Here is an 18,561-nt window from a genome sequence, read left to right as displayed (position 1 = left end):
AAATGGAGCATACCTGTTGTTCCAGAGGTAAAGATATAAAGACAAACTGATTTGAGGTTTGAGGTAACATGCCGGCTGCGCGGTACAGGCTTGTCAGATGCTGTGCTCAGTTTTTCTTTAAGTGAAATTATGCCATCTGGAACAGAATCTTTCATCCCCCAAACACTGATACCTTCTGGGAGGTTTGGAAGGATTTCTTCTATATTTCCAAGTAGATCTAACAATCAAAGTGATACAAATATGTAAGCCAAACTTAAATCTCAAATCATGTACCTTCTGTTTTCTTTTACATGTCAAAATGTAAAGTGGGAAACTTTTTTTTTTTTTAACCAGAGCACCACTCAGTTTCAATGATAGATGGGGCCAGGAATAAAAACTGCAACTGTACACATTTAATTCCTCTGTGTGACCTCTGCACAGTCTTCCTGCTAATTGAAGTGTTAACACAAGGCTGATTTCTTTTCCAAGTTGGAAAAGTAATATTGCTATCATTTAATTATTCTCTTTGAATGGGATAATAAAATCTAGTTATTACCCAACTGAGTCAAAGCAAATAGGCAAATTCATAATGAATTTTGGAAACTCATCACCTTTTACCAATTTTAAAACGGAACTATTTTTATACTTTGTTTTTAATATGAAGTGAAGGGGCTGGGTGGTGGCACACCTGGTTGATCACACATGTTACAATGCATAAAGACCCAGTCCCCACCTACAGTAGGAAAACTTCATGAGTGGTGAAGCAGTGTTGCAGGTGTCTATCTCTCTTTCTTTCTTTCTTTTTTTTTTTTTGCCATCAGGGTTATTGCTGGGGCTCGGTGCCTGCACTATGAATCCACTGCTCCTGGGGGCTAATTTTTTACCCCTTTTTTGCCCTTGTTCTTTTTATCGTTGTTGTGTTTATTACTGTTGTTGTTATTGATGTCTTTGTTGTTGGATAGGACAGAAAGAAATGGAGAAAGGAGGGGGAGACAGAGAGGGGGAGAAAGAGACAGACACATGCTGACCTGCTTCACCACTTGTGAAGCGACTCCCCTGCAGGTGGGGAGCCTGGGGCTCAAACCAGGATCCTTACACCAGTCCTTATGCTTTGCACCACGTGCGCTTAACCCACTGCACTACTGCCTGACCCCACACCCCTTCTATACCCCACTTCCTCTGAATTTCTGGTTATCTATATCAAATAAATAAAGGTAATTAAAAATAAAATAAATACAAAGTGAGGTTACCATGCTTAAAATGGAATTAAATGACGTAAGAGCAGCCTGCGCACCACTCTTTGGCTTTACAGTAATGTAAGGAGAATTCACCGGCTACTCTGAAGTGAGAAGATCCTATGGTTTAGAGATTATTTCAGAGAAAAAAATTAAGTGAGGCAATTTAGAGGTCACATGTTCTCTGTATCAGTGAGGTAAATACCTATAAAAAGTACATGGAAAAGCATAGCATTAAGATTCACAGTACAGAGGAGGAAGTGACTATGAGAGCCAAGAGCTGAACCTTTGTCAGTAAAGGTGATATCCAAGGCCCCATGAGAACCAAAGTCAATCTATAAAGCAGTACGTTAATTATCCTGCATCAAACAAGCTTTACATGATTTTATCTACATTAAATAAACTCATAGTTTAAAGGTCGTTCTATAGCTCTTAGGACATTGATGACATTTAAACATTGCAATATGTGTATTAATAAACCTGACATGAAACTGAACTACTCACAGTCAACTTGAGCTTTTCATACAGCAGAGGACGACCAACACAGATTTTAAACTGATTTCCTCTCATGGTTATCACTACCATCCTATTAATTAGAGCAGTTCAACAGGTTGCCTAGTTTTGTTTTGTTTTATATAATGAATGGTCAGGTTATATTATCTAAGAAAATGAGGCTTAAGAAAGTACAATTACACACACACACACACACACACACACACACACACACACACACACACACACACACACACACCCATAGCACTGTTCAGCTCTGGCTTATGGTGGTGTGAATGATAGAACCTGGGACCTTGGAGCCTCAGGCATGACAACCTCTTTACATAACCATCATGCTATCTACCCTCCCCAAGTAAGCAATTCTCTAAAGCAAAAGTAATCTATATCCTGAATACCAATATCTTACATTGTCAGAAGCTATTTGCATCGTAGGTAATATGGTAGCTATTTTTATAAATGTTAATTTAATAAAGCCATAAATACATTATCTCTTGGTAGAGTAAGCCCATTCTAGGTAAGAGGAAAAGTGAAAAATAAGCGACAAAAGGCCCAGCATAGCATTTATTTGTGGACTTTCAGGTCTTTCTATGTGACTGGGGGCTGGAAGTAAAAAGCCCAGAGGGAATTATTTTATTTATTTTGCTATGTATATATTTTAATGAGAGAGATACACAGAGAAAAAGACTTGAGTACTGCTCAATTCAGGTTTATGGTGGTATTGGGGAGGAACCTGGGGCCTCAGAGCCTCAGGCATGATCAGGATGGATCATCTTTTGCATAACCATTATGCTGCCTCTCTAGTCCCAGAAGGAAATTCTTTAATAGGCCTCCCAGGTTAGCCCTAGGCTAAATAGAAAATCCTAGTTTCATCTCTCATAAATACTAGTAAATGAATTCAGAAATGTCCTATCACCTCATTTGGAATGTAAACTTCTATCCTACAAACATCTCTTTAGCTTATAAACCGCACCTTTGTCCCAAGCAGAGTTGAAGAAAGGAACAAAGCATCCTGCCTTGACTTTTCTACAGGTCAAAAAAGTAACTCCAAGTCTGAAATTAAAATGGGGTTATTTTCTTCTGTACGCCCACCACCACCCCTGCCAAGACCTGCACACACAAAAAAATTATATTACGATGACCAAGTGTGTTATTGAAAAATTGATTGAGTTACCTAAGCTATTCAGACTGAGGAGACTCCTCGGTAGTAGTACAGAGGCTTTCATGCAAGAAGCTCCAGGTTAAATCCCCAGCACCAACAATATATACAAAGTTAATGCATTCTGACAGAAAACCTTCTTACTGAAGGAGGAAAAAAAGTCCTCTTGAAATTTTCTTTTCTCTCTCTTTTTTTTTTTCCTGAGATAATGATTTCTGAATCAGCCTATTCATTCATGTATCAGGTCATGTTTAGTTATGGAAAAGATAATTTTTCCTTAAAAATAAAGATTACACACCAACTATAAGCTACATCCTTTTTACAAGAAAGGGAACAAGAATTTGGGGAAAGGAAGTAAAGATTTTAAACCATTTTTATATCAGGGAAACAGGGCACTAACCCCTGTAGTGGGGTATAGCCCCCCCCACACACATACACCTTGGGTTCCATGGACTTTTAAAAATATAGTATCACCCTAACAGAACTCCAAGCTGACTCCTTAAAGAATTTTCAAGGTGAGGGAGATAGTATAATGAATTATGCAAAGCCACTCATGCCTGAGGCTCTGATATTCCAGGTTCAATCCCAGGCACCCTCACCACCATTAACCAGTTAATTAAACAATGCTCTGATAAAATAATAATAATAATAATAAATATTTTAAAAATAATATTCAACCAGATGTCTCTATTCTTGTAACTTGATAACTGTGTTATCTTGAACAAGCCATTTCATTCCTCTAAGACTTCATTTTCTCCACTGAAAAAAAGATTCGATACTATTCCTACCATTGTGGTGAGAATCAAGAAAAATGCATAAACCATTCTTTATGAGGGCTGGCATTCAGTGCTTAGTAAATGGTCTCTATTTTGGCTTGTTACTATTTTCATTACTATAGCTGTTTGTAATGATGATAATGGTGATCATCTAATGAGCTCAAACTCATTAAAATGAAAGATGAGGACTGAAAAGGAGAAACCATAGATAGTGAAAAACAGTAGAAATCTAGTCTAAGGAACAAATCAGGAAGCCACAGCCCTATTATTTCCATGTCAGAACATTCTTCTTGTTTTTCTTATAGAAGTGTGTATAACAAGATTGGAACATGTTGAGGAAATCACTTTATCACTTAATGATCAAAGTTCTATGGGGACAAGACATAACAATGATCTGTAACAGAAGCATAAAACTTTCTATTACAAAAACAGTCTTCTCTGTTGGATGGAATTTAAAGGAATCATGTTAAGTGAGATAGGCCTGAAACAGGTGGACAAAAATGGGATAATCACTCATAAAAAGAAGTTGAAAAACCAGATAAGAAGGGAAAACACTAAGCAGGAATACGAACAAGATAAGAAGGGAAAACACTAAACTTGGACTGGAGTTGGTGTATTGCACCAAAGTAAAAGACTCGGGTGGCGGGAGGGTTCATGTCCTGGAACATGATGGCAGAGGAGGACCTAGTGGGGGACTGAACTGTCATGTGGAAAACTGAGAAATGTTATGCATATACAAACTATTGTATTTTACTGTCAACTGTAAATCATTAATCCCCCAATAAAGAAATTAGAAAAAAAAAAACAGTCTTCTCTGAAATGAGTAGGTTTGTATGTTTTTATTTTCAGTTGTCCCATATCTTTGTGGGGATGGGGGAGAGGCAGCTTTTCTTTTTGTTGTTGTTGTTTATTTAGTTTAGTTTTTTTTTTTTTTTTTTTGCAACTGGAGCTCAGTGCTGGCACTAAGAATCCCCTATACCCTGTGGCTATTTCCCCCCCTTTCTATATTACTTGATAAGACAGAGAGAAATTGAGGGGGGTGTGGATCAGGAGAGAAAAACATCTACAGATCTGCTTCACAGCTCATGAAGTGTCCCTCCTGAGGTGGGATCTGGGCCTCAAACCCAGCTCCTTATGCACAGTCATGTGTGCTTGCTCAACCAGGTGCACCACTGTCTGCCCTTCCCCCAACAGTGTATTTATTATCTGCAAAACTGCAAATCAATAATATAAATGAGATTACTTCATTTATAATATTTTCAACACATCTCTTATTGCTATTGAGTAATGAAGACTCACAGGGTACCACACTGGTGTGGTGCTGCTGGTTTCCTTTAATCAATGACAAAACAGTGAAAAATCTAAAATGCATAGAAATCCTTTCCAAATACATCCTCACTAGTAACTAAATTATATGTGTATAGATAGTAAGGTGGTGCTGGGAGATACACCTAAATTTCATTTATGTTCTCTACTGCTGAGTCAATTCCCTGACTCAATCATTTTATGTTTATATGACAATGAGAAAGAGATCTCTATGATTCCTTACCACCATACCAACTTTGTCAACTTCAGCCAAATCGCTCCTGGTGCTGCCATCCCACATTATGCTGCTACTGAAATCCTACTGTGGACTGTAACCAGAGATACCAGCCTAAGAAGTCAACCTAGCAACTCTTCAAATCTGGTGAGACTTTTCCTAACACATGGGACTACCTATATCCAAGTTAGATGGCATATCATTTAGCTAAGTAACAGATACCAGATTAGGCTAGGGTTTAGGGTACTGGATACAGGTGTACCTGTATCCATAAACAAGAGGCAATCATATAACTCAAAGTCAAAGTGCTGAATAATGGTTGAAGTGCCTAAAGAGAGCATCATAAATTCTGTAATTGATTGGGTTTAGACCAAATTCGCAGAACAACCTAGCAGAAAAGTTCAAAGAAGACAGATCCCAAAAACCTAACTCTGACTGGGCTCAGCAAATGATACTCAATGCCTATACAACTGAGAGAAAATCTAAGATAATCAGATAAAGAGAGGACTGCAAAAGTTGGATAAGGGCAAAAAGATTGGCCCACTTAATAATAGCCTGTTTGGTCAACATCATACCATCTGATCATCTGGGGCCCACACAGACATGAAAGCCCTAGACCTCTAAAGGGTCCCTTTTTCCACTACCACTGGTTTCTTCCATAAGGAACAGTGTCTCGTGGGCCCTTCCAGGACCTTGGCTCTACCATAAAGCAATGATGGTAAGGATAGCCTCAGTCTCCAAAGGGAGACTAAGGGTATCCTGCTCTGCCACTCAAAAAAGACTGGTCTTGAAATGAGTACACAATGCAATGTTCCTCCAATGTGACCGTGAGCTATAAGCTCAGACCAACAGGAACTTAGAGGTTATACAGGCTCTGGTGTTAAATATAAATATGTACTTACATGGGCCCTGGAGCAGGTGGATGGAAGTAAATAGTTAATTTTAGCCATAGAATTTTTTTTTTTAAGAATGTGAGCTACTCCCTGCTCTAATCCAACTTTTTAGTCCTTTTCTCTACTCGACACCATTCTCTCAGACAATGTTCTTATCCAACCTCAGGCTAGCTACCAAACTAAAGAAAACTACAACAGTTGTATGCCCCCAGGAATACATCTAAAATAGTTTTACTAGCTTTCTTTTACCCTAAAATCCCTAATCTCATATGCTCTGATCCTACTTTCTGGTTCCTGTTCATTAGCCATCTTGTCTCAACTTGGGTCATGCCACTTTCCAGACACCAAGCTACAGATGCTACAATGACTCCACCCTGAGTTCTCTGGGCAAGACAACCTCACCAATGTGTCCTGGACCCTCACAGCTCCAGAGCTCTGACCCACTAGGGTAAGATAGAAACAGGCTAGGGTTATGGATCAACCTGTCAAGGCCCATGCTCAGCAGAGAAGCAGATACAAACCTTCTGCTCCCCATAAACAACTTTTATTCATACTCCCATCAGAGAAGTGATAGGATGAAGATAAGAGGGCTCTGAACTCCGGCTCCATCAGCAGAGAGAGAGAGAGAGAGAGAGAGAGAGGAGAAGGAAAACGAGAGGGACATATGGGAGCTATGATGTTATGAGTGGCTTAGAGGGGAAAAGAGGATTAAATCAGAAAAAGAAGGGGAAACTATGTATAAATGTGGACAGAGAGTTGTAGAGAATATGGCTGGCCCATGTCTACAACTTTAGGGGAACGGTAGTGGATTTCAGTGGGGAGAGTTAAGATTCAGAACTCTGATGGTGGGAATAGTGTGGATTCAAACCCCTGTTGACATGTAATCCTGTAGTATAAATAAATAAATAAATAAATAAATAAATAAGTAAATAAATGAGAAAGAGAGAGGAAAGATGAGAAGAGTAAGGGAGATGTACTCCACCCTCCAAGGAGTTCTACCTCTTTTTTTCTCTTTGTCTTTGGTGCTCTCATGTCCTGTAGGGATCAAATGCTACCTACTTGCTGAGCTACCACCTGGGATGAATATATGGCAGTATTATTTTTTTTAAATATTTGGATGCCGGTAGAATTAACTTTTATTTATTTTCTTGGTTATCAGTGAAAGAACATCCTTTTAGGAAGAGAAAAGTGAACTACCTAGTTCCAAACTGCATCTGACAGTGTTCCAACAGCCCTGACTACTGTGGATTGAGAAGAGGATATTGTCACTGTACTACTTTCTTCTAGGAAGAAAGGAAAACTGGTTAAAACCAGTCCAACTGGGTAGTATAAAATGTCCCCAAATCTATCTCCATATAGCTCTAAGACCACAAAAAAATCACACACACACACACACACACACACACACACACACACACACACACGTTCATTTAACAGTTGATACTTCTACTTATGTTATTGGCACCATGAAATATTTATGTATTGACTAGTTACTGTTCAACTTTTTTAAAAAAAAAGTTGTGATTAATAATGGTTTACAAGATTGTAAGACTATAGGATATAGTTCCATACTGCATCCACCACGAAAGTTGTAAGATCCCACCCTCCCAGTGATAACCACCACAGTTCTCAGAAGTCTTAGAGACTATTTACTTCTGTTTTTTTCACCATGAAATTAAAAATAATAGTGGCACCAAATTATTAAATATACACTATAGTGCAGGTATTCTGTGGCATCTTTTATGTTTGTTTACTTCACACTAGATTCACTTGATACTCATCAGTTTTTTGTTGTTGTTGTTGTTTGTTTGTTTGTTTTTTAACCAGAGCACTGCTCAGCTCTGACTTATGGTGGCACAGGGGATTGAATCTGGGACTTCAGAACCTCAGGCATGAAAGTCTCTTTGCATAACTATTATACTATCTACCCCTGCCCCTCTTCAGTCATCTGGTTATTTATAATCAGTTAATGAAATAGTTAGGACTGAAGTCCAGGTTCACATAACTCTGAAATGAGTATTTCTCCCTTTCAGCCTTGCTATTCTGAGAAGGCACAGCCACCATTTAAATTGCTTTTGTTCTTGCCTATATTCAAGTATTACTCTCTTACAGTAAGAACTTTTCCTACTATTATTATAAACAAGAATTCTAGGGTCATTGTCTCCATGATCAGTGGAGAGAAAAATAAACATGCTTGTATAGTACTTGCAACACTGCCTGTTCCATGCAGTGTACCATGAATCTACTTAAACGTCTATCAAAATCTATTTTAGTGGAGGTAATTGAACCAGCCAAAATGGAAAAAATACAAAAGCAGCATAAAAATAGATGTAGCACAGTACATGAATGAGATAAGTTCCACAGAGGGTATGTATTTTTCCTATAAGCACATATAGGACTCTATGTAAAATATAAAGGGTTTTTATTTTTCCTCTAATTCTTTCTCTTGATTTAAAAAAAATATTTATTTATTTTCTTTATGTTGCCCTTGTTTTTATTGTTGTTGTAGTTATTGTTGTTGTTGATGTCATCATTGTTGGATAGGACAGAGAGAAATGGAGAGAGGAGGGGAAGACAGAGATGGGGAGAGAAAGATAGACACCTGCAGACCTGCTTAACCATTTGTGAAGCAACTCCCCTGCAGGTGGGGAGCCAAGAGGCTTGAACCAGAACCAGGATCCTTATGCTGGTCCTTGCACTTTGCGCCACATGTGCTTAACCTGTTGCGCTACCGCCCAACTCCCCTTTCTCTTTATTTTTAAAAACCTGATACTTTTGTGGTCTCAATGGCTCTATTTTGAGAAGGAACAGTGGGCCCGCACAGTCTGAATGTAACAGCTCTCGAAAATAAAGGGGAAAGCCTGCATTCATTGTGCATGTTTAAAGGGCCAACAGAAGATGCTCAATCTGTTTTGCAAGCAAAAATACAAACTTTCAGTATATCTTGAGATAACAAAATACTGTTGGATCTAAACAAAATCATTCAGGGCACTGTGAATAGATACATGTGTATATCCACTCCTCCACTTACAATGATTTCATGTGTAGCATGTTGAGAGTGTAAAACAAATATGTGTAAATAAATCAGAAGCCTTGTCCATAGTATTAGTATCTCTAAAACTTTTGTACTTTTGAAGAGACATGATTCTAACATATAATAACACTGATATAAAATAACAGTACAAAGAAATTCCATTGATACTACTACTCTAAAAATCAATTACCAGAAGGAAGGAGAGGGACAATCTGTTGACAGAAGTGTGTAAGTAAATAGAAATTTAATGAATGTCCATAAGTACCTTATAACTTCTCTTCTTCTTCTTTTTTCTTGCTTCCAGGGGTAACTATTGCCAGTACTGTGGTGTGACTCCACTGCTCCTGGCATCCATTTTTTTCCATTTAATTGGATAGGACACAGAAAAACTGAGTGAGGAGGTGAAAGAGAGAGGGAGAGGGAGAGGGAGAGGGAGAGGGAGAGGGAGAGGGAGAGGGAGAGGGAGAGGGAGAGGGAGAGGGAGAGGGAGAGAGAGATCTGCACACCTGCTTCATCATTTGCAAAGCATTCTCCCCACCCCCACGCAGTTGTGTAGCTTGAGAAGACTACTTGCCCATTCTAAATCATGTTTTCTTCCTCTGGAAAACAAGGCTATGCACATAAGACATTATATATAGAAGATTTTACAGTTTATAAAGTGTTTTTAGGAGGCTAGGTGGTGGCACATCTGGTTGAATGCACACATTACTGTGCACAAGAACTCAAGTTCAAACCCCCTATCACCACCTGCAAGGAGGAAGCTTCACTAGCAGTAAAGCAGTATTGCAGGTATCTTTCTCTATCTCCCCTCCTCCCCTCAATTTTTTCCATTCTATCAAATTAAATAAATAAATATTAAAAATACTTTTAATAGGAAAAGGGTTATTGTCATTTACCTATTATTAACATTATCATTTTCCTTCTCCTATTAATACCACTGCTAATACTAAATATGGCAAAAGTTATAGTTACATACACTTTTGAAAATGTTATACAGGCATCCTGACATTCTTCTATTTGTTTTAAGAGAAAATCACATATAGGTAAATGGTCATCTTGGCAGAAGATACTATTAATAACCTTAGAGTTGAAGTACCGGGGGGAAGTTTGATTCAAGGCTAATTGTCAATATGTGCTGAAAAATATCAGGGAAATCTGTGGTGCCACTGGGCATATATAAATCAAATTGTGTACATAAAAAATGTCTTTACACTTAATTTTAGCTTCCATAGTAACAGAGAATGAAATAACAGTTTCATGAACATTCTAGTTGTTCTGGTTACCTACATATAATAAATTTCATATCTTAATCATGACAACTTTATATTTCAATACCTTTATGTAAATGGAATGCATATTTTTCCAGTTACAGAAAATACATAAAAGTATTATGAAAAAATTATTACTTGCAGTGGGCTATACAGTACAACACATTTTAATATTAGAGAGCAGGCCTTGAGACTTTGCTTTCTAACTGCTTACTAAACTATTTCGACTGCCACACCCTAGGGTAAGTTTTCTGTCTCTTTGTTCCAAAATTTAAAAATTACTATACTGGGAGTCAGGCGATAGCACAGTGGGTTAAGCGCAGGTGGCGTAAAGCTCAAGGACCTGAGTAAGGATCCCAGTTTGAGCCCCCAGCTCCCCACCTGCAGGAGAGTCACTTCACAGGTGGTGAAGCAGGTCTGCAGGTGTCTGTCTTTCTCTCTCTCTCTGTCTTCCCCTCCTCTCTCCATTTCTCTCGGTCTTATCCAACAACAATGACATCAGTAACAACAATAATAACTACAATAAAACAAGGACAACAAAAGGGAATAAATAAATAAATATTTTTTTAAAAATTACTAAACGAAGTCAATGTATATTGTTCAAGGAACTATTCCAGAAAAATTATTTACTAATCTTTCTTCTAAGTTATATCAAATGAACTCATAGTAGAAAAATCCAAATGAAACCCCTTATTAAAAGTCTAATGACACTATAATAGTAACAGTAATTATTTCAATTCACCAAGGATCTAGTTAGTGCATATAAAGAACTCAGCCACTTCTTTTGCATGATTTTTTCAATCCTCAGAAATACATAATAAAATAGATGTTAGCTTCACCATTTACAGCTAAGTGAAACCCAAAACCACTGATAATCTTATCTGATATAAGACAAGGAAGTTCTAAATGAAATACCAATGTCTGAAGCTTATTGACTAGTTTCTCCACCTGAAGACACTCTTCTTGAACATATAACAATTTAATAGAATATCTCTATCAGAAACTTCAAAGAGAATCTTATAACATCTGAAATTTAAGGTTCTAAAACCTATATGAATGTATTGTTCACTGATTAAATTCAAGATGCCAAGAAAGCATCAGAGTAAGAGTTTCAAAACAGAAACATATGATCTAATTAACATCTAACCAATAAAGTATACTTAATCAAAATATAGTTGTTCCACCTTTGGAAAACACTTGATTTGTATAATGAAAAGAATCATTTATAAGATTTAAGACTGGGGAGTCACACGGTAGCACTGCAGGTTAAGCGCAGGTGGCACAAAGCACAAGGACCATCTTAAGGCTTCCGGTTCCAGCCCTGGGTTCCCCACCTGCAAGGCAGTCACTTCACAAGCAGTGAAGCAGGTCTGCAAGTGTCTTTCTCTCCCCCTCTCTGTCTTCCCCTCCTCTCTCCATTTCTCTGTACTAGCCAACAATGATGACATCAATAACAATAGTAACTACAACAATAAAAACAAGGGCAACATAAAGGAAATAAATATTTAAAAAAATAATAAAAAGTTTTTAAAAAAAGATTTCAGACTGATTTTTCTCCAGTTATCAACTTACTGAAAAAAAAAAGTAACTACATGGATTTATTTTTAAAATCTAGCATTTTAATGTAATGGTTTTCTTAAAACAAACAAACAAAAAAGGACTGTTGGTGATCACAAAAACAAAGAAACAAGGCAATTAGTTTTTGCAAGCACAGTAAACGTCGGCACAAGTAAAATTGTGAAACTAATTGGTTCTAATTAAGCAACAACTCAGTCAACAAAAAAGTTTGGGTGCTCTATTTTGAGAGGTAACCGGCCCTATGTACTTTAAGAGAAATCCCTCAGGAGCCAGCTATAGGATGCTTCTCTGGTTGATCTCAGCATCTTGGCCACAGAAGTGTTTGCAAGACATTGTAAACTTATTCTTCCATGAGAAATTTATGGTTTTGTGACTATAGCATAACTTGAGGCTCAGATTTACTCCAGAAATTACAATCTATTTTTTTCCAGACCCCTGCTCAGATCTGGCTTATGGTGGTATAGGGGATTGAACCTGTGACTTTGGAACCTCAAGTATGACAGTCTCTTTGCATAACCATTATTCTGTCTACCCTTGCCCCCATAAATTGCTATCTAAATTAGATAGGACAGTGCTATGGAGCATATCCTGAGATGAACTGTTGACATATGTGTATTTTTTCTTTAGTCTTCATCATATTACCTTTGAACAAATGGTAAACATTATTTCACTATGCTATCAAAATCCTGTATTGTTCATTTATTCTGCTTATGGCTGTCACCTAGAGAAATTTTGTTGCACTAATAAACTTTTTTCTATGGTCAGAAGTTTAAATTACTTTATTGAGGGCATGTGATGAAGGAAAAACAATGAATAAAATATACAAATAGCTGGTGAAGTAACACAGAAACACAGAAGCAGCATAGTAGACTTACATACTCAACATCCTAGATGACCCAGGTTTAATTCCTGGCAACATCACAAACGTGAACTGAACCTTATGGGAGTCTCTCTTTCTCTCTCTTGAAAATACATTAAAAAATCTTAAGCACATCCACATGCAGATGCACATACAAGAGCCATTCTGATTTTTCCACTTGTCTCATTTAAACAAATACTTCAATTTTTTAAAAATTTATTATCTTTATTTATTCAGTAGCAACAGCCAGAAATAGAGAGGGAAGGGGGTGATAGACAGGGAGAGAGACAGAGAGATGCCTGCAACACTGCTTCAACATCACAAAGCTTTCCCCCTGCAAGTAGAGACCAGGAGCTCAAACCTGGGTTCTTGTGCATTGTAACATGTGTGCTCAACCAGGTGCACCAACTGACCCCAATATATACAAATTTATTAGGTCATAAGTTTAGGTGGCAGGGCAACCAGAACAAGCAAGTGCATCTTGAGGCATTAGTCTTTTCATTCTATATTGTCTAACTCATTTTTTGTGTGTGATACAGCTACTATACACAAAGGTTAGATAAACCCCCCCCATGGTTGTTGTTGCTGTCATTGGATAGGTCAGAGAGAAACTGAGAGAGGAGGGGAAGACAGAGAGAGGGAGAGAAAGACACCTGCAGAACTGCTTCACCATTGTGAAGCGAGTCGCCTGCATGTGGGGATCCGAAGGCTTGAACTGGGATCCTTGTGCTAGTCCTTGCACTTCACACACACAGAGACACACAATCTTTTATTCTGGTAATCTCTCATATGCAAATGTACATTATTATCCCATACTGCTCTGTGTATCTGAATACTCTATATGAGCTATTTGTGTGTCTATTAAACCTAAATACTTTCCTGTTTTTCTCTAAGGTACCTGCCCTGGCTTGTCCTTATTCTCTCCCTTCCTACTTCCCATACAAGAAGGATATGGGGCCCCATACCTATGGACATCTAATCTTTGATAAGGGGGCCCAAAGTATTAAATGGAAGAAGGAGGCTCTCTTCAATAAATGGTGCTGGGAAAACTGGGTTGTAACATGCAGAAGAATGAAACTGAACCACTTTATCTCACCAGAAACAAAAGTCAACTCCAAATAGATTAAAGACCTGGATGTAAGACCAGAAATAATCAGTACTTAGAGGAAAATATTGGTAAAACACTTTCTCACCTAAACCTCAAGGATATCTTTGATGAAACAAACCCAATTGCAAGGAACACTAAAACAGAAACAAACAGGTGGGACTATATCAAATTGAAAAGCTTCTGCACAGCCAAAGAAACACAAACAGAGACCACTCACAGAATGGGAGAAGATATTTACATGCCATACATCAGACAAAAGACTAATCACCAAAATATACAAAGAGCTCAGTAAACTTAGCACCAAAAAAGCAAATGACCCCATCCATAAATGGGCAGAAGATATGAATAGAACATTCACCTCAGAGGAGATCCAAAAGGCTAACAAACATACGAGAAACTGCTCCAAGTCGCTGATTGTCTGAGAAATGCAAATAAGGACAACATTGAGATACCACCTCATCCCTATGAGAATGGCATACATCAAAAAGGACAGTAGCAACAAATGCTGGAGAGGCTGTGGGAACAGAGGAACTCTTTTGCATTGCTGGTGGGAATGTAAATTGGTCCAGCCTCTGTGGAGAGCTGTCTGGAGAACTCCCACAAGGCTAGACATGGGCCTTCCATATGACCCAGTAATTCCTCTCCTGGGGTTATACCCCAAGGACTCCATAACACCCAACCAAAAAGAGGTGTGTACTCCTATGTTCATAGCAGCACAATTCATAATAGCTAAAACCTGGAAGCAACCCAGGTGCCCAACAACAGATGAGTGGCTGAGAAAGCTGTGGTATATATACACAATGGAATACTATACAACTATCAAGAACAATGAACCCACCTTCTCTGACCCATCTTGGACAGAGCTAGAAGGAATTAAGTTAAGTGAGCTAAGTCAGAAAGATAAAGATGAGTATGGGATGATCCCACTCATCAACAGATGTTGAGAAAGAAGATCTGAAAGGGAAACTAAAAGCAGGATCTAACTAAATTGAAAGTAGGGCATCAAAGTAAAAACCCTGTGGTGAGCGGGAGGGTGGACATCAGGCTTCCTGGGCCGATGGGAGGGTAGGGGTGGAGGCGGGTGGGTGGGATGGGACACAATCTTTTGGTGATGGGAATGGTGTTTATGTACACACCTATTAAATTGTAGTAATATAAATCACTAGTACATCAGGCTCAACCTGACGCTGTTGACTGGCTACGGAAGAAGGGCAAATGCAAGAAGAAGAAGAACTAGTTAATTAATATGAGAGGGGGAAAATTGATTGTATGTCTAACAAAGGGATTTTTCAAAGCTAACCCAATTACCAAATAATGTGATGATAACAGTAACTATCCATTGTCTTCTTGAACCCTAAGACAGCAGGAACCTCACATTTCCACTATAGAGCCTAAACTTCCCCCAGTCCTGGGACCCTAGGGTAGGGCCCAATTTCCCGTATGCTTCTCACAATTCTTATCAAATAATATTGCATCCGCTGATCGCAACCTAATAAACGCAACGAGTGCCACCCCAGCAATGCTTCAGCTCAGATTGTGTCCAGAGACTTCAGGTGTGGAATGACAACCCTTCAGCTTCATTACTCAGGTGAGACCTTTCCTTTCATAGTATTCTCTAATTCCATCCCAGGTGGATCACTTCCTAACAAAGTCCCAAAACCTAGATATAGACCAGGTTCCAGGAGATAGAGGATATGTTCACAGGTATCCATAAACTAGGGCAAATATATACCTGAAAGCAGTAGTACACTAGAGTTTGCAGTGAGTACCCCCCCCCAACACTTCCTCTCCACTATTCCAACCTTTGGGTCTATAATTTTTCAACAATTTGTTTGGCTTTGTAAGTTAACTCTCTCTTCAGCCACCAGGTTCCAGATGCCATCCGGATGCCGGCCTGGCTTCCCTGAACTGAAGACCCCACCAATGCATCCTGGAGCTCAGCTTCCCCAGAGACTTACCCTTCTAGGGATAGAGAGAGGCAGACTGGGAGTATGGACTGACCAGTCAACGCCCATGTTCAGCGGGGAAGCAATTACAGAAGCCAGACCTTCCACCTTCTGCAACCCACAAGGACCCTGGGTCCATGCTCCCAGAGGGATAGAGAATGGGAAAGCTATCAGGGGAGAGAGTGGGATATGGAGATTGGGTAGCGGGAATTGTTTGGAGTTGTACCCCCCCATCCTATGATTTTGTTAATGTCTCCTTTCTTAAATAAATAAATTATAAAAAAAGAAAATTAAAAAAATAAATATAAAACAATTTTAAAAAATAAGGATATGGCATACAAACCACTGGGATTTTACCAAATAAGTATAATTTTTTTTCATACTTCAACACCATTTTGCTGAGAAATTCATCTTCCTGGGTTCATTTTTTAAATATTTACTTATTTTCCTTTTTGTTGCCTTGTTGTTTAACATTGTTGTGGTTATTGATATCATTGTTGTTGTATAGGATAGACAGAAACGAAGAGAGGAGGGGAAGATAGAGAGGGGGAGAGAAAGAGAGACACATGCAGACCTGCTTCACTGCCTGTTAAGGACTCGCCTGCAGGTGGGGAGCTGGGGCTCGAACTGGGATCCTTATGCTTCCTGGGTTCTTTATTCTTTTCTTTGGTAGTTCAGCACTAATGGATGCTTTCAAAGCAAACATATGGGAATGGAGAAGACTAGAATCACAAAAAGCAATACAATGACACAAACAGAGGGTAGAGAAGAGAAAGAAATCTAGAGTCTGTCAAAGCTCACCCACCACTTGGAGAGTGAAAGCCTTAGTGCTTGCAGGCAGTACAAAATAACAGCAGTCACAAAGACTGGCATTTGTGCATGAATTTCAGACTAAACATTTATTTTGTAAATGTGGTCAGTCTTGATAATGTTATCCCTAGAGACATGTAGATATACCACAACTAAGTCAAGGTAGCTTTTCTACTCATTAAATAACTATGTCATATCTAACAATATCGAGAATTTAGCAGTTTCTGTCTCTGAATTCTTGCACATGCTGAAGGTCTCAACAGCAGTAGAGCTGCCCCGCCTCTCACAAAACAGGGAGAAGCAGAGGTTTTAGAAAAGGTTTTGATGTTTGCTAAACTATAGTAGGGAAAGTGACTGGAGCCGGAGAAAGGGCATTAAACCAGCTGTGATAAGAGCTGTAAAATGAGTTTTTACCCTAAACACACATATGGTCATCAAGAATAGTATATGTGAACTGTTCTAAAAGAAGGGGGGGGGACAAAAAGGGAGGGCAGGACAACAGCAGGGTGACATTTCAGCACAGGCAGCCCACACCCCATACTCTACCTTCGCCCACAATCAGGGCCCTGGGCTCACAGCTACGGATGCAGTGCAGGAGGGAATTGGAGCGGATGTTGGAATTGAGGAAGGCCACCACACAGCCCAGCTTTGTCAAGCCCAGCCACACGTGGATGAAGTCCGGCTCATTGCTCATTAGCATAGCCACTGTGTCCCCTCTTTTCAGAGTGGAATGGTCCAGGAGAACGTGGGCCACTCTGCTACTCCTTTTGTCCACCTCCTGATAGGTGTAGATGTCTCCTTCGTAGATGATGAATGGTTTCTGGGGCTGCTTTTTAGCATGACTCAAAAATCGATCCAGGACAGTGACCAATTCCCCTCTCTTGCTGTGTATCTGCAGCCGAATTCCGCAGCGCAGTACCTTCAGCAAGTACCAGAAGTCATCCCAAAAGTAAGGGAACAGGAGTTTCTGCACGAAGTGCAGGCAGACGATCCCACCCCCCAGTCCTGTTAGCCATGTTAGCATCATGGGCACTGCAGAGTCAAACTGGAAGTGGACCTCAACTCTACACTTCTCTTCCAGGGGCAGCTCCTCGCTGAGATCTCCCGGTCCTCCAGCTCAAGGTTGGCGCCTTACAGTTTGTGCCAGCCTGTCTGAGGAGAGTGTGATCCTGTAAAACAGAAACGGAAGGTTTTTTTTAAATTCTTATTTATTTATTTATTTATTTATTATTGGCTAGAGACAGAAAGAAATTGAGAGGGAAGGAGAAGACAGGAAAGGAGAGAGACAGAGAAACATTTGCAGCCCTACTTCACTACCAGTTAAGTTTTTTTTTTTTTTCCCCATGCAGATGGGGACCCAGATCCTTGTGCATTTTAGTGCGTGCATTTAACCAGGTGCGCCATCACCTGGCCCTTAGAATCAGAGTTTTGCACAGAGAAGGTGGCCCCAAGACGTTCTGGGTTTAAAAGGATTTGAGTAGCTGAAGGTGGAATACAGAGCTCAGGATTCCAAGGCAGCATTCACAGGGCTCAGAATCAATGAGTTCATTCTCACCTCCTGAAACCCCAAAGACAACCTGCGGGTTTCTTAGCCCTCTGCTGGCAGAATGCACACATGCCTGCCGCCTCGGTGGCCCTAAACAACCCTCCATAGCCGCCCCCCGCCCCCCCCCCCCCCCCCCCGCAGTCCCCTGTACCAGTTTAGGAGAAGTTGTTGCTCTCCTCCATAGAATTCAAGCCAGGAGAGAAGCTGCGGTGGCAGCGATTTCACTCCACTCGCCTGCCAGAAGACAGCAGCGTTTTGGGGCCAAGCCTAGCCCTGGAGGGGAACCTCCAAGTCTCGGGAATCCCAGAGGACCCTGCAGC

The 18,561-nt window shown here is 39.6% G+C and overlaps 1 protein-coding gene across 1 annotated transcript in view; it reads right to left on the bottom strand.

Annotated features, from left to right (window-relative positions):
* Positions 1–17,855, bottom strand: part of SLC27A6 (solute carrier family 27 member 6) — a 43,080-nt gene extending 25,225 nt beyond the window's left edge. Inside the window, exons 1-2 of the mRNA XM_007527881.3 lie at positions 17,242–17,855; positions 14–217 (exon numbers count right to left, since the gene is read on the bottom strand). Of these exons, the coding sequence (XP_007527943.1) occupies positions 14–217; positions 17,242–17,722 (685 nt within the window). The 5' untranslated portion in view covers positions 17,723–17,855. The remainder of the gene's footprint in view (positions 1–13; positions 218–17,241) is intronic.
* Positions 17,856–18,561: the final 706 nt, after the last annotated feature.

This window comes from Erinaceus europaeus, chromosome 2 (assembly GCF_950295315.1).
Source record: "Erinaceus europaeus chromosome 2, mEriEur2.1, whole genome shotgun sequence".
Lineage (NCBI taxonomy): Eukaryota > Metazoa > Chordata > Mammalia > Eulipotyphla > Erinaceidae > Erinaceus > Erinaceus europaeus.
The sequence above is the reverse complement of the archived record's forward strand: the minus strand, read 5'-3'. Positions and strand labels throughout refer to the sequence as shown.